Source organism: Aspergillus vadensis, assembly GCF_003184925.1.
Source record: "Aspergillus vadensis CBS 113365 unplaced genomic scaffold BO88scaffold_11, whole genome shotgun sequence".
Classification (NCBI taxonomy): Eukaryota; Fungi; Ascomycota; class Eurotiomycetes; order Eurotiales; family Aspergillaceae; genus Aspergillus; species Aspergillus vadensis.
In genome coordinates this window covers 101,825-118,204 of record NW_020292049.1, presented here as the reverse complement: position 1 = coordinate 118,204, position 16,380 = coordinate 101,825, and the positions used below count along the sequence as shown (strand labels likewise).

General features: G+C 50.4%; 4 protein-coding genes across 4 annotated transcripts; 3 read left to right on the top strand and 1 right to left on the bottom strand.

Moving 5' to 3' along the window:
- Nucleotides 1-139: 139 nt before the first annotated feature.
- Nucleotides 140-1,169, bottom strand: BO88DRAFT_462371 (terpenoid synthase; the record flags this gene model as incomplete). Its single annotated transcript, XM_025711211.1, has 1 exon — nucleotides 140-1,169. The coding sequence occupies one exon, from the start codon at nucleotides 1,167-1,169 to the stop codon at nucleotides 213-215; it is 957 nt and encodes a 318-aa protein (XP_025562851.1). The 3' UTR covers nucleotides 140-212.
- Nucleotides 1,170-2,322: 1,153 nt separating this feature from the next.
- Nucleotides 2,323-3,941, top strand: BO88DRAFT_340654 (cytochrome P450; the record flags this gene model as incomplete). Its single annotated transcript, XM_025703066.1, has 3 exons — nucleotides 2,323-2,373; nucleotides 2,450-3,717; nucleotides 3,770-3,941. The coding sequence occupies 3 exons, from the start codon at nucleotides 2,323-2,325 to the stop codon at nucleotides 3,939-3,941; spliced, it is 1,491 nt and encodes a 496-aa protein (XP_025562850.1).
- A 1,596-nt stretch (nucleotides 3,942-5,537) lies between these two features.
- Nucleotides 5,538-6,164, top strand: BO88DRAFT_453508 (uncharacterized protein; the record flags this gene model as incomplete). Its single annotated transcript, XM_025710750.1, has 3 exons — nucleotides 5,538-5,802; nucleotides 5,862-5,982; nucleotides 6,065-6,164. 3 exons carry the CDS (start codon nucleotides 5,538-5,540, stop codon nucleotides 6,162-6,164), a joined length of 486 nt encoding a protein of 161 aa, XP_025562849.1.
- A 1,743-nt stretch (nucleotides 6,165-7,907) lies between these two features.
- BO88DRAFT_487858 (nonribosomal peptide synthase) lies at nucleotides 7,908-16,012 on the top strand (the record flags this gene model as incomplete). Its single annotated transcript, XM_025712575.1, has 2 exons — nucleotides 7,908-15,707; nucleotides 15,755-16,012. The coding sequence occupies 2 exons, from the start codon at nucleotides 7,908-7,910 to the stop codon at nucleotides 16,010-16,012; spliced, it is 8,058 nt and encodes a 2,685-aa protein (XP_025562848.1).
- Between the last annotated feature and the right edge of the window lie 368 nt (nucleotides 16,013-16,380).

Sequence of the window (16,380 nt, the reverse complement as noted above, 5' to 3'; positions counted from 1 at the left end):
GTATCCTAGTCTTGCTGTGAAAGTATGAGTATCGCGGCCCTGTCCCTCTCACGCTGCCTTAGTATACAGAGTCGTGTGTGCACCCAGATTGCAATGAATATCTCTCCTCATGGTGCTGACATAAGTGTACTATTATTAGGATTGAAGTCTTTGAATTAGTTCCACCACCATCACATTCGATAGATCCTAGATGCTCTGGTCTATCGAGTGCTCTAATTTCCACCAACGGCTTTCTCATTCAGCCAGCCGTCATAACTGCCAAACTGATCCAGCTTATACCTCCCCGCGTTAAGATGGAATAGAGGATACCCATTGATAAACTCATTGGCTGTCTTTAACAGTCTCCGATTTCCCTCACATGCAGCACGCAGTCTCCGGATACTACCCAAGCACTGATCCACCCTCTCCTGGAAAGCCTCATACTCAGAAATCCCCCTGCAAACAGAAGTCTGCTTAATCCACGTCCCGGGTTCGTTTCCCAAAACAGACTCCTTATAAAACGACAACACATCATTCAACTGCTCAATAATTCCCGCTATATCAGGGATCAACGTAAAATAATCCCCCAACTTCCAGTCACTCTCAGGGAAGTAGAAAAACGCATAAGCTTCCCCAATACCACTTTTCCCTCGCAAGAAGTCCGGAAACAACTTGGTAGAAGGAGAGACCACAAAATCACCCGTCCGCTCTGCCTCTACGATATTGATGCTCACAAAGTCCATGGTTGATTTGATGATCATGTCGCCAGCATACCATTCATAGTGACTAACTATATCGTGAAGGGTGTTGTATAGGCCCTTGATGTATTGGAGGTTGGTGATGGATTGGCCAAGAAAGACGGAGCGGTAGGGTTTAAGCTGCTCGCAGAATTCGGGGTCTGCGCATTGGTCGTCGATCGAGAAGACGTATGTTGTTAGGACACCTATCGATATCTGTAAATCTCGGGGGAGGCTGGGGTAGAAGCATCGTGTTAGGACTTCTCCTGTGTCGACGAAGTGGGGGATGGTGTCCTCCGGGAGGCCGGAGGCAGCTGCGAATTTGTTGAAGACTTCTTTTTTGAAGGCTTCGTCGGGCGCGAAGGGTGGGAGGTTGGGGCAGATTTCGTTCAAGAAGGGTGTGATGATTTTAAGAAATTCATCTGGTGATACTGGGGGTTGGGCTTTTGTCATTGTTGCGGTGCTGTGCTGATAACCATGGAGTTGTGGGATGTACTAATAGGTGTTGGGAAGCTATCTAAATGTAGTCCAGTATGTCTGCCTTTCCTAAGTCGGTACTAATGGAGTCTTTCGCAAGGAGGATTTCCCTACGTCATGAGGTTGTCATATCGGATTGATTGCGCATTCTGTGAGACCATAATGGTGTCTGTCGCTTCGAAGAAATTCAATATTGCCATGTTCTTTGATGCAATTAGCATTGGGGTGAGCCCAGGGATATGTACGCAGCTGTGTTACACTGACGTGGTGCGAGTAATACTGTCATAGAATGTAGACATGCAGAAAAGGCTATGCTGTGTAAGATGATGTAGAGGAAACGATTGGGCTATTATATAGAGTTCATGCGATGGTTGTAAGATATAGTAAATGCATAGCATACAGAGAACAGAGAAAGATCAGCAAGTGTTGGGTCATGGCTATCTATAGATATGCATTCTCTCAACATGGTAATCTTTGCGGTCGATGGAGGCTCTTTCTTAAAGTCTCCGAGCCACAAAGATTTTCCCTGATATAATGTGCTTCCTATCTACAATGATTCCCAACTTCCCACGCTTGATTATGAATATCGAGAGAATCATGTATTAGATATGATTCTCTTGATAACGACGATTATTGTGGTTCGACCAGCATGGCTCTTGAGGTCGGATTAAGCAAGGGGGGTTGCGATTGACCTCACTGGTATACAGAGCCTTGTATGACAGAGCTGCATCCATACTATTTGAGCACTGTGATTAAATGGTCGGCATACAGCCCTGGACTGTGGTATGGTCCGGGTATCTCTTGTGGTCACAGCGGTAGTAGTTTCTGCAAGGAGTATAGAGAGTGATTTGTTTGGTTGCGCAACCTCACACCAGTATCTCTTCATATCCCTGGTTCGTCCTGTTATAAAGTTGTCATTGGTATATTAGATATTGATAACATCCAATGTCTTATCAAGGTACAGTTATTCAGGCTCAAGCATATCTGGTCAACCTCTCCTCTTCCACGGAGCAGTCAATTCACTGTCCTGCAATAATCACTCTGTCTGTCCTCTACCTCGCTCAACTTTTCACATAGCTTCTTCATGGACTTGTTAAGAGAATCTGCGCATGTTATACTCAGAGCTAAGATGGCGGAAGACAACGCGATTAACATTATTGTGGCAACAGTAATACTCTTGGTATGTTGCCAAAGGCTGTTATCTCCGAGAAACTGCATAAGCGATCGACAGAGCTAAGTTGGAGATTGGCCTATAGTACTTGTCGGTGGTTACTTATAACCTGTTTATTCATCCACTGAAAGACTTTCCCGGCCCGCGAACGCTAGCCGCCAGCAGGATCCCCGTAACCTATGCCTCTCTAAAAGGTATTCAAACACAGTGGCTCCATAACCTTCATCTGAAGTATGGACCTGTCGTACGTGTGGCTCCTAATGAGATGAGCTTTATCGACGAACAAGCCTGGAAAGATATATATAGCAGTTCACCCACGGTGCCACAAAGTATGAAGAGAGGGTCTGATTTCTTCAGATATCTCGAAGATGATGACAATCGGCCCTCTATCCTAGCAGCCGATGAGACTGATCACCCAAGGATCCGGAGAGCCTACGCGCCAGCATTTTCACGGCGAGCCTTAGCTCGCCAGGAACCAATCCTAGCCAAGTATGGCGACGCTCTCATTGAAACCCTTTCCGGAATGGAAGGGCAAGTCACAAATATACGCGATATGTTCCATTATACACTTTTTGAAATTGTTGGGCATTTTCAGTACGGTGAGGAAATGGGCGTCTTGCGAACAGGGGCACGTAAATCGTGGGTACACAGCCAGCCCGAATTATTAAAAGCGTCGACTCTACTATCAGCTCTCGCTGACTTCACCTGGATCAACCTTTTGCTCCGGTGGAGCATACCCTGGATGTCCAAATGGCTCCGCAAGGCTTACTTCAAGCCTTCGAATGACCTCATAGACCATCGACTTCAGATCCAAAGCGACGAGCCTGACCTTGTCGGTCTTACATTTCGCAACAGTCGCAGCTCAGCTTTGACTGAAAAGGACATTCGTGCCAATGCTCACATCATGATGCTTGGAGGAGCAGAAACAACCCTGGGCCTCATGACATTTTTGACTGCGTGCCTCCTCCAGCACCCCGAGTGCTTTGCGCGTCTCAAAAACGAGATTCGCACAAGTTACCACGATAAGAAGGAGGTCTCTCTGGAATCGGTATCGAAGCTTGCTTACTTGGATGCTTGTATCAAGGAGGCTTTAAGAATGTACCCCCCGATCCCTGGGGCTATACATCGTGTTACCCCTGCAGGTGGGGCATCCATAGCTGGTCACTGGGTCGCAGGAAACACACGGGTCTATATTCCAATTTATGCAGCCACACATTCACCAACCCACTTCTGGAACCCTGACAGATTTATTCCTGATCGATGGCTAGAGGGTGCAGAAGGCCCGTACCAGAAAGATATCAAAGCGGCATGTCATCCCTTTTCGACAGGACCGCGGGGTTGTATTGGCCAAGAGTGAGTTGACTTATTACCTATCATACATGAACATTGATTGACATGTAAATAGCATGGCATATGGCATGACAAAGGTGGTGTTCTGCAAATTTGCAACAGAGTTCAACTGCGAACTCGCGTCTAATGATACCAGCCCCTGGCTCACAGGTCTTCGTTCATGGGGAACATGGGATGTGCCGCCACTCATGTTGCGGGTATCTAGAGTAGAAAAGGCCAGCATCTGACTATGATATGATGCCGTTATAATGACGCTTATGAGAAGTGGCTAGTCATGATGACAGTGATAATGTATCGATGACATTCGGTTTTGACAAATTGATGTAACTTAGGTGTGTAGATTGGCATTCAGGAAGATTTTAAACAGCTCCACCTCCGCGGCCTATTTTACAGTCGGATCCAATCCGGCGGTGCACAGCCCAACCGTCAGTTGGCTATCTACACTCACTGTATCCCCGGGAGAGCAGGTGCGATAGACGGACACTGTTTGACTTATTTCGGGATAACTATCAGACTGTCCAACGGATTTTACAAACTACAAAATATGTATATCTTCGGGTTCCCTTTCCGAGGTACCCTCGGGTTCTACTGAAGCGTCGGATTCCCCAAGAATTGTGCAGTGAATGTCATCGACCCCTAAGCGGGCAGCATGTGTAAATTTTACTCCGAATCTCCGATCTTTCACCAGAAAGATTCTGTCTTAGGTCCTCATCCTTGTCATATATTAGGGGGACACACTGTTGCGATTTTACCCCGGTATTCTATGTGTAAGATGGTGTTCTAGTCGTATTATCTCAATAGACTAAGTCTAACATTCCATGTGAGGAATTTGCTTCTTTTTTTCCTCAATATCAATCGTCGGTCTTCCGTAAGTCCCTAAAGCTTTCAAGGAAGTTCCAGGACCGAATCAATTAACGATGCATGTCGGACAGTCACTGTAGCCTGCCATTTTACCAGACCATGTACCGATTTTCTGTAAGTCCGTCGCTTAATCGGCGCACATTACGCACCTTGCTCTCTATCACCAGTATCGCCCGCATCTTGATGATTATCTACAAAGTAGCTACAGATCATGTACCTCTTCAGTCATCGACACTATATATTATCAGATGATCGGCGAGCTTTTGCATTCACAGACTTGAGCATGATGGGTATTGGGCTATGTAGTACCACTAGGTCTACTGACCAACCCCAGATAGTGCAGGGCATTCAATGTCAACATCTGGTCTGTTAGACCCGATCTCGGTTCAACGTTGCCGATGAATACTATGTCCACGGCGGCTAATCAGCTCGCAGATCCGAAGCCAAGCGAATCACTGCAAACTTGCATCGCTCCGCCTTCCCCATAGGGCTCCGCTACCCAAGCCAATACTATAAGGAACTACTAATAGTTAGCTATTCCCAAACAGGGTACTATTTTGAGAAGCAAAATGTTTTACCGAGTTTAGGATATGTTGTCGATAGTATATATGTATATAAGTATTGATATATGGGTATGGGTATGGGCATGTATGTTGGTAGTGATAATGATGATGAGTATTCATGGATTTTTATTCTATGGTGTATGGTGTTTGGTATGTCTCTGACTAAGTTTTATGTCACTATACGTACCTGTATTTCTACATTATCGTAAATCTCCTGTTGTAGACATCGCCGCTTTACTGAGGGCGCTCAGGCTTGCTCAGTGAGTAATTCACATCACGACTCACCGAAATTGAAGCGCGGGTCACTGGACAATCTGTTGCGCAGATTATATTGCTGCCATTGCAAAGATCGACCAAAAATGTCAATTCGAAGCCGCATGTCAGCTTCTCCAAACCCACATGCAGCATCAGAGCATAGCAGATCTTTACTTTGCTTCCTGCGACCTAATCAATCCTCTCCAGACCCGGATCAAGGTGTATTTTGCTGAGGTAGAAGTCACTTTTACAAAGATAACCGAAAACTGGACTCTGAGTGGTATGGTTACCAACCAAAAGACTCTGGAGGGGTTGCAGATGCTCCGCGAGCTGTGGAAAGACTTATGCATCGTTGAAGGCAAGCGGTCTCTCTCCGACAGACCGACTCAGCCTGGAGATCCAGAAACACGTATGTCATGTCTGCTAAACTATGAGATGAGTCCGGGGAAACCTCACCCCAAGCCGAAGTTAAACTACCCTCTCACCGGGATCCGGAAATGAGAATCGCCAACGCGTTGACTGCCTTCTTTCAGCGTCATCGTATGCAAAATCAGTCTGCTGCCTACACCAATAACCTCAAGTCCTACTAGTAAGTAATGTTGCGGCTTGCTACATTTCCTCTTTCCCCTGTTTCTCGTCCTTCGGTACCCTTCGGCTGACCTATAGCCCAGTCCTGGCAAGGATTTGGACGTTGCCACGGACCATCAGGCCTGGCTTTCATTTTCTTATACGAAGAAAAAGGGACCGTATCTCACCATTTATTACCATTAGGACTTGCCAGAGGAGGCGGAGGACTCGTAATCCTCAAGACTGTGTGTCTGAGGAGCTTGTTGATCGGTTACGATGACTGTCACCGCACCACAGCAAGGATTGGCCGTGTACGTTGTTGTCGGTGCCCGCATGTACATACAGAAACCCCCGGGGACGTAAGGGACTCGGCCGGAAGCCCAGTGTCTTGTGAATCCAACAGTTTCCTTTGTATTCTGCCGCCCCTCCCCCGGACCTCTTCCTTCGCGCAAGTGAGCAAAGGGGCAAATATATCACTGCAATTTGGGTCCCCGTTCGATGTTCGCTGGGACTACAGAACATTGTGAATCAGGTCCGATAGAACGGCTGTTCCGTAGGCACTGTCCAGGATGGTGGAAGTATGGTTTGCAGGATCCGGCGACGCCTGCAAGGTCGATAATCTTTCTTGCAAGGAGGACGAAAATATTTCCCGTAGCTTAGTTTGCGGAAATTATAGTCCGTCTTGATGAAGATCTGAAATGTGGCCTTCGCGAGTCATGAAGTTTATTCTTTGCGGACAGGAAACCGTGAACATAGGTGAAAAAGGACCCTACAATCCGATGACACGTATAGCTTATCTTTCTTTCTGAGTTCCGTTTGTCTATTAGTACTTGATACAAAGTATGGGGATCTTAAAACCCCAAGGTTGTCACTCTATATAGTGGGATACCATTACGTCCCTTACGCTTATCTAAAGCACAGCTCCCTGTGCCCTGTACACCACCAGTCCGCACTGAACCGTATGACATGGCTACAACTGAAACTTACCATAAATTATGCTTAGGCAGCCTCACCGTACATGATTCATCTCACCGCAAGGGAGCTAGTCTAGTACTTTACCTTGCATCGTGCTCACACAACCTCGCTGTACATGGGACATGTCATGTCGCTACAAGGGAGCTGAACCACGTGCAATGAATGTAACCGAGACTTACCCTGCATCGTGCTTGAAACATCTCACCATACACGAGAGATTTTATTCCGCCGAAAAGCGTCCACATTCCATGAGGCAAAGGCCATGTGAGCTTGTATCCACGGGCAGGCCAAGCGGTCCCCTTCCCGAATGTGAGAACGTCAAAATGTGGGTTACACACGCACACTCAACATCCCCATAGCAGAGGAGGAGTAAAAAAACATCGCACCAAGCCTGTTAACCTTGGTCGAGTGGGCGTAGAAGATGCTTATGCATATTTGACTCAAAGAATGTGGGAAGGAACCATCAGGAGTTTCTTCAAGCAGGGAGCCATGCAGTACGCAAGGGATTCTATTACAGAAACATGAGTATCCGATTGGACAACATGTACTAAGATATTAGAGAAAGTGCCCCTACAAGCTGCACTATCCAAACCAGGAATGATCACGCTTGGGCAGCATGTATATCGCGTCATTAATGATGATCACAATTCCAAATAGACACAATCCTGTACGGAGAGCTGCAGCCAGAGTTGTGAAAATGACCAACAAGCAAGGACTAGGCAGGCTGAACTCATATTATTTCCAAGTACGGACGCCACATGAGCTAGCCCCGTAGGGACATATTCAATTGATTTTATGTAATTTATGCCCGGGAGGGATTCTTTGGTTTCCACAGTGAGGCGCCTACAACCGGCAACATTAAAAAAATGTCTTGTACCGGGTACATATACCTGTTTAGTGCTCCGAGTATAAGCTTAAAAAGCCCTGTCACACCATGGCCCGATGAATATTGAACTTACAGCTACTGAGAAAATGTCTATTAACGAGTTAAGGCCGGGTCACGGTGCTAAGTCCAACAAAATATCCCATCAAAGGGAGACGGACCAGCCATCAGATACCGCAATCCCGGATACTACATCTCAGAATGGCGAATATGAAGATTCTCACAAACAGGTAAAACCCTCCCCGGATTCGGATTGGCAGTCGAGGCATTGCCCTAGGAGGTCAATGGCAAGAGGAGATATTAGCGATGAGGACATCCGACTTCTGTACGAATGGAACAGTCAGATCAAGATACCAGGAGTCCATACATGTATCCATACTCTCATTCAGCAACAATGCGCTAAACGGCCCGCATCCGAAGCAGTCTGTGCGTGGGACGGTACTTTGTCTTACTACGAGTTGAACCAACTATCCAATGGGTTGGCGAAAGAACTCCAGACCGCGGGAATCCAGCCAGAGATGGTGGTGCCGGTCTGTTACGAGAAATCCCGATGGACGATCGTCGCTATTCTGGCAGTACTGAAAGCCGGCGGAGCGTTTGTACTTTTGGATCCATCCTATCCTGAAGCGCGTCTGGCCGACATCTATGCTGACGTCGAGGCCCAAATCATCATCTCCTCGCCTTCAAACCAGAACCTCAGCACACGACTGGGCCAGAACGCACATACCTTGGTCGTTACAGACAGCAAGATCTCTTCCCTTTGTTCGACGGACTTCATTGTCGCCGGTCCATCTATCCCGGAGAACGCAGCATACATCGCATACACTTCTGGGTCTACAGGCAAACCCAAGGGAATCGTGGTAGAGCACCGATCCTTCTTAGCAAGCGTCCTGGCGCACAGCGAGGCCCAGAAATTCAACGCCGATAGTCGCGTGATGCAATTCGCCTCGTACGGATTTGACATCAGTATCCAAGAGATGCTGGCTCCCCTGATTGTGGGCGGCTGTGTGTGCGTGCCATCGGAATCACAGCGCCTCGATCATCTTGCCCCCGCCATCCGACAGCTGAGGGCGAATTGGCTGGAGTTGACCCCTTCAGTGGCTAAATCGCTCGCGCCAGAGGCCATCCCGAATGTGAAGACTCTCGTTCTTGGTGGAGAATCCCTGCATCTGGATGATGTGTCCACGTGGGCCCAGCATGTTCAGCTGCTCGTCGCATATGGGCCGGCCGAATGCAGTATCGTGAGTACGGTGCAGTCTCGTGTGGAAGGATCGGATCCATACAATATCGGTCGATCATACGGAGGCCAATGCTGGGTCGTCAATCCGGAAAATCACGACCGGCTGCAGCCTCTCGGTGAAACAGGGGAGCTTGTAGTCAGCGGCCCTATCGTCGCGCGAGGGTATAGGAATCGGCCGGAAGAGCAGGCGTTCATTGAGCGTCCCCCGTGGGCCTCGCTGTTTGGGCTATCCTCTGATGCACGGTTTTACAAAACCGGAGACCTGGTCAAATACAAGGTGGAGGATGGCACACTACGCTTTGTCGGCCGCAAAGATCTGCAAGTGAAGGTGAATGGGCAGCGTATCGAATTACAGGAGATAGAGCACTGCGCCCGAGAGCTGCGTGCGGATACCAGTGCCATAGCTGATGTTCTTCCGACGAAGAATACCAAAATCCTCACACTTTTCGTGCAGGTGGGAGAGGATACAAGCTCTTATCCTTCCATGTCCGATTTCCAGGCCTGGTTGTCCGAGCGGTTGCCCCCATTCATGGTTCCCACCTTGTATCTCCCCTGGAAGCGATTTCCACTCGGGCCCACAGGGAAGGTCGACCGCCGACTGTTATTGAGTCAGGCGTTGCAAGAATTGGCCGAAGCTCCCTCCAGGCCTTACGGAGAGGAACTAGCAGACCAAGAAGACACTGAGCCATTGGCGACAATATGCAGCCTCTTCAAGGAAGTTCTGGGACTACGCCAGGAGAGACCTGTCAGCCATAGCCCCTTTTTTGCCCTTGGGGGCACCTCCATTCTGGCCATTGCGTTGGCAGCCAAGGCTCGAGAACGAGGCCTGTCTCTTTCAGCGGCTGAGGTCCTGCTCCATCAGACTCCCATACAGCTGGCATTGGTTGTTCGCAAGTATGAAGTTATGGTGGATCCCACCCCATTCGCGCTGATCAGCGACGTGAATAGCACGGTAGAGGCAGCATCGTGCCAATGCCAGGTGCCCAGGGAGCATATCGAAGACATCTACCCCTGTACGCCCCTGCAGGAGGGCCTCGTTTCACTATCGAGCAAGAGCCCTGACTCCTTTGTGGGAAGGTTTGTGTTCCGTCTGTCGAAGTCCGTGGATCTAGAGCGGTTCAGATCCGTCTGTGAAGCTATTGTAGCGGTTAATCCTATTTATCGGACACGCATCGTCCAGCTCGAAGACGGCCGTCTTCTTCAGGTGGTCGTCAAAGGTCCGGCTGGGTGGACAGCCGATTGTCGATCTATGTCTACAAACGTTCTGGGTTCTCCTCTCTGTTCTTTTCAGGTAGCGGACGATGAACAGAGCAGCGTGCCACTCTTCATTCTCACCCTTCATCACGCAGTGTTCGATGGCTGGTCATATTCGCAGCTGCTCGGCGATATCGACGACGGATACAAATCCGTTTCTGTTCCCCCACGCGCATCATTGAGTCGCTTTGTCAAATATATCTCGGAAATAAACAAGTCATCATCCATGGAATTCTGGTCGAGGGAGTTTCGGGATCTGGAAGCGCCAGTATTTCCGGCTTGCCCGCCCGGATGGGTGAGGCCGGGCGCGACCGCCTCCATAACCCGCCAGGTGCGCCTTCATGGGCACCCGGATGCACATGGAAGTACATTAGCCAACAAGATCAAGCTCTCCTGGGCAATTGTGATGTCATCACGGACCAACTCCAACGATGTGGTCTTTGGCACAACTGTTTCCGGGCGCACCGCCCCCGTCGACGGAGTCGAGAGAATGGCCGGCCCGGCCATTGCGTCTTACCCTCTGCGCGTCCGTCTGCAGCCGAGTGCATCCGTTCAAGAGACGTTAGATGACATCCAGGCGCTCGACTCTCGGACTGTTTTGTTTGAGCAGACCGGTTTACAGCATATCCGCCGTGTGAGTTCGGAGGCAAGTTTGGCCTGTTCTTTCCAAAGCATGCTCGTTATTCAACCCAAATCCTTACAAGTCGAAGGGACACTCCTCCATGACACCCCGGGAAACCAGGAGGAGCAGCTAAAGTTCAATTCGCACGTACTCACTGTCATTCCCCAGTTGGGGCCGGGGGCGGTCGACATTATGGCTGTCTACGATGAAGCCGTACTTCCCTCGCGTGAGATTGAGAGCTTACTGGAACAGCTTGAGACCGTGCTTCGCCAAGTTGTATCCAATCAAACCACCCGTCTGGATGCCCTGCAAACCCACAGCCAGTCGGACCGTCAGCAGTTGCAGATATGGAACCACAGAACGCCGGTCGACATCGATGCTCTTCTCCCGATCCATGAGCGTATCGCCATATTCGCCCGCAAACATCCGTACGCAAACGCTATCTGTTCCTGGGACGGCTCATTTATGTACCACGAGCTGTATGAGCGCTCGAGGTCTCTGGCAGGCTTCCTGCAGACCATACATGGAACGGGCCCGGGCATGGTGGTTGGAGTCTTCATGGAGAAAACCAAATGGTTCCCTGTTGCCGTATTGGGAATTATGATGTCGGGCGCCGCATTCGTCCTTCTGGACATTCTATTTCCATCCGAGCGACTGCAGTATATGATGCAAGTCAGCGACGCAAAAATCGTGATATGTTCCCCTTCCACGGAGGCCAGATGCTCCAAAATCACCGACCAGCTTGTGGTGCTCGAGGAGGGAGGCTGTACGACAGGAGATAAATACGATAACTACAATCGACCCCTGGTTTCAGGCCACGACACTATGTATGTGCAATTCACATCGGGATCAACTGGTACGCCGAAGGGCGTGGCTATTGAACATGGCATGGCCCACTCGACGCTCAGCGCTCACAAGGAGCTCTCGTCAATGGGGCCCGCCACCCGGACCTTGTGGTTTTCATCTCCTGCCTGGGATGCCACTGTTTGGGAAGTGGTTTTCATTTTGGCCGCAGGAGGTTGTATATGTATTCCCTCGGATGAGCAGCGCCTGAACGATCTGGAAGGAGCCATTGCAGTCATGGAAGTGAACTCGGCGACCTTGACTCCATCGGTGGCACGAACACTGTCACCGCCGGCAATTCCAACTCTTCGCACTCTCATTCTCGCAGGGGAGGCAACGTCTCCATCCGATCTGCAAAAATGGTTCCCACGAGTTGAACTCCACGTTGCATATGGCCCGGCGGAATGCACGATAGCCACAACTATCCATCGAGTGACTCAGCTGGCCACCGATTCGACTATTATCGGTCGTCCTCCTGCTGCAACGTGCTGGATTGTCCGTCCCGACAATCACAATCAGCTGCAGCCTGTGGGAGTAGTTGGGGAACTTGTGGTTGGAGGTCCCACCGTGGCGAGAGGCTATCTGCACCGACCAAAGGAGACGGCATTGGCCTTTGTTCGTAATGTATCGTGGGCCTCGGAGTTCTGCCTAGGCGAGGGCACGCTATACAAGACAGGCGATCTGGCGCGCTTCAATCCCGATGGCTCGCTTTCTTTCGTCGGTCGAAAGGACAACCAAGTGAAGGTCCGCGGGCAACGCCTCGAGCTGGGAGAGATTGAGCATTGCGCGCAGCAATTCATGCCCAACATCGAGGTTGCCGCGGATCTTGTGTCATTTCAGCACAGCCTAGGGTCTAAGGTCGTGCTGTACGTCTGTTTCAGACAAGTTGACGCCAAACCCTCGCTTGGTGATAACGAGGCCAGTCTTTTGTTTCATCCCTCTGACTCCAACAAGGCGGAAATGGCGCGTTTGCGCGAGCATCTGCATCATTCCTTGCCACCCTACATGGTTCCCTGGATCTTGGTTCCTACTCGCTACATTCCACTCAGTCCTTCTGGCAAGACGGATCGAAGGCCCCTGAAGAAGCAAATCTGCGAATTGAAGCGTAAGGACCTCGAAACCTATCTCGGAGCCAATTATTCGAAGCGTGCACCCTCGACTGAGCTCGAAGCCCGCCTGCAGAAGCTCTATGCCCGGGTGCTTTCGCTGCCAGAGACCGCTATTGGGGTTGATGATAGCTTCTTCACGCTGGGTGGTGACTCGATCTCCGCCATGCAGCTGCTCTCACTTGCGAGGAAGGCGGATATTCCACTGTCTATGCAGGAGTTTCTGACCCACAACACGATTGCTCAATTTTGTGAGAACGCTCAATTACCTCGAGGGGATACACTTCTTAACAATCTGGATGCCGTCGATGAGGAGATTCCGTTCAAGTTGAGTCCAATCCAGTCACTAATTTTTCCATCGGCGAGCATGGCAGAAAAGCGATTCAACCAGACCTTCTTGGTCAAGGTCAACCGGCAAGTCAACATGGATGACTGGAACCGAGTGCTGCACCAGATCGTCCATCATCATGCAATGCTTCGGACCCGGCTCGTCGTCGGGGAATCGGGTGACCTACGGTTAACGTATCAGTCGGCGGCACATCATTCGCTACGGATACGAGAACATCACGTAGCACGGATTGAACAGGCTCGTGTACTTGCAGAAGAGTCCCATAACTGCTTGGACTTGCGGACGGGCCCAGTATTGTCCTTAGACCTCATCCATACTCCGAAAGATGGTGACTACGCACTCTTCGTCGGTCACCATATGGTCGTGGATCTGGTGTCCTGGCGCATTATCCTAGACGACATAGAGGAGTTCTTGGAAGGTCATGACCCTTCCATGAAGGAACCTGTCTCTTTTGCGAAATGGGTACAATTTCTGGAGACCGAATGTCGGGTTTACTCAACGCCACAGGAGGTCCTTCCCTTCGAAGTGCGTCCGGCCAACTATGATTACTGGGGACTGTCTCCGAAACACAACACATACGGGGATGCTGAGTGTCATGAATTCACTGTCGATGAAGCTACCACCCATAAGTTACTGGGTCCGGCGAACGTGACATGGAATTCCCAGCCACAAGAGATCTTCCAAGCAGCTCTGCTGCACTCCTGGGCTCGCACCTTCAAGGACCGAGAGACGCCAACAATCTTCAGTGAGGGACATGGCAGAGAGGCTGGTCGTCAGGGGATCGACCTCTCCCGGACTGTGGGCTGGTTTACGATCGTCCGGCCTTGCACGGTGGAGGACAGCACAGCCTCACTCGGCCTTCGTGAGCTGGTCCGTCGTGTCAAGGATGTCTCTCGGAGTCTGCCGAACAATGGGCTAGCTTATTTCAGCTCACGGTACCTCAAACCGGAGTTTCGCTCAGCATTCGCTGGCCATGATCGCATGGAGATCCTGTTCAACTACAGTGGGCGGTACCAACAGCTGGAACGACCGGGCGCACTCTTTTCGCACACCCCCCTGCAGCTGGATGAGCGATTGGACGTCGGAGCCGATATGCCACGCCAGACTCTGTTCGACGTAGCTGTAGACGTCCGCAACGGCTGCCTTCGTGTCCAGGTCTGGTACAGCGGGCACACGCACCGTAAGCCCGAGATTGGCCGCTGGATCAGCGCATACCAGCAATCTCTGCATGAGGCGGCAGTGGAATTGATAGATAAGGACAGCCAGCTGACGCTGAGTGACATTCCCTTGGCACCGCTTCGCTACAGCGAACTCGATCTGTTGCAAGAGAAGATCAAAACGGCGCTACGCATCTCCTCCGTCTCCTCGATCGAGAGTATCTACCCGTGCTCTGATGCCCACTGTGGACTCGTCACTGGTATTACAGGAACCGCATCTCGCCATCGCGTGCAGAGTATACTTGAGATCACTGTATCAGATCAAGGGGTGATTGAGCCTGCCCGGGTTGCGAAGGCCTGGCGGGAGCTCAGCCGACGTCATGCTACTTTGCGAACCGTCCTTGTTGAACATCCTGGCAGGCAAGGAAAGTTTCTCAGCGTTGTACTGAAGCTACCATCCCTAGATGTGACTGTCCTGCCCTCTTGTTATTCCTTTTCAGATACTCTACAGCAATTAAGAGAGCTGCCGCCCCGGTATTCGTGGGACATCTCTCCTTCCCAGCAGATGGCTGTGGGCAAAACCTCGGACGATCGGACCCTCTGTAAGCTCTCGTTCGGAAAAGGCTTCATTGATGCTACTTCCATGGACGTTTTGTTGAGCGAGCTGGCTTCCATATTGAGAGAAGAAGATCTATCTCCGAAGATCGCTCCCTCTTACGGCGCATACATATCGCACTTGCAAGCCCAAGACCGTGCAAATCAGATGCAGCATTGGATCGACCTCCTGGCTGCTTGTCAGCCATGTTTACTTCCCGGGGACCGGAAGCATAACCGTAGTCACGGTCAGTTGCGCTCAAAGAAAATCATGGTTCCCAACCGTAGCGGGCTAGATCGATTCCTGAAATCGCATCAGCTCACTCTGACCAACGTCTTCCAAGTCGCCTGGGCCTTGGTCTTGCGGCACTATACCGACAGAAACGAGGTCTGTTTTGCTACACTGCTTTCCGGCCGTGACCTTCCACTGCCAGAAATCCAGAAACTGGTGGGCTCCTGTTTCAATGTCTTGCCGTGCTTTCTGCGTTTAAGCCAGTCTCGCACACTGCTAGATGTTCTACGAGAAAACCAAAGGGAGATGAATCGACGCATGGCAAATCAGCACTGTTCTTTACCAGAAATTCTTTCCCGGGCAGGACACGATCCAAAGGGGTTCTTTAACACCTGCTTGACGGTCCAATCTGCCCATCAAGCCTGCAATGCCGACCAGCACAGCCAAGACGGGATCAAGGTAAAGGTGCTGGAGGTTCATGACCCGACAGAGGTAAGCGTTCCCTCTTGCCGCTCCCTTCCACGCTAATGCCTTGTCAGTATGATATCTGCATTGCAGTGATGGTGTCACCATCGCATATCGAGATCGATTTCCGTTATTGGACTTCATTCTGCAGTGGAGAGCGAGCAACAGAGATTCTGACACTGCTCTCTAGCTATGCGACTCGGATGGCTCTCCACGGAGATGATAAAATCGAACCACTTGAGATGAAGGCAATCCGGCTTGCGGATGGATGCAATGGCTCGGCCGGTCATGTTGCAGCTGAGACAGGGTCGGTCACGCTGCTCAGTCAATAACGTCCTCCAGGAGAAGCGGGTCAGACGTTATATCTGTCGACACAAGGAGCCGCCGATTTGACTCAGCGCCTCGCTGCCTGGAGCTTCTCTGCATATAATTTGCATGGAGCCTGGCTTCTCTTGAGAACAATAATGTAATCTCCCGTTCGGTTCGTCTGCTCGAAGCCGTCGTCGCTTGCCGAGAACGGGCCATGATAGGATTATATATCTTCGATCAGTCGCATTGGACTTTACTCGGTATACATGAATAGAAACTTGTATGAGTTACGATATAAAATATACCATAGAGTGTGCGAAACAGGGCTTGCCGTCCGCTCAGCCGTACTTTAGCCACACGCCTGAATGCCATCTCTCTGTATCCATGGTCT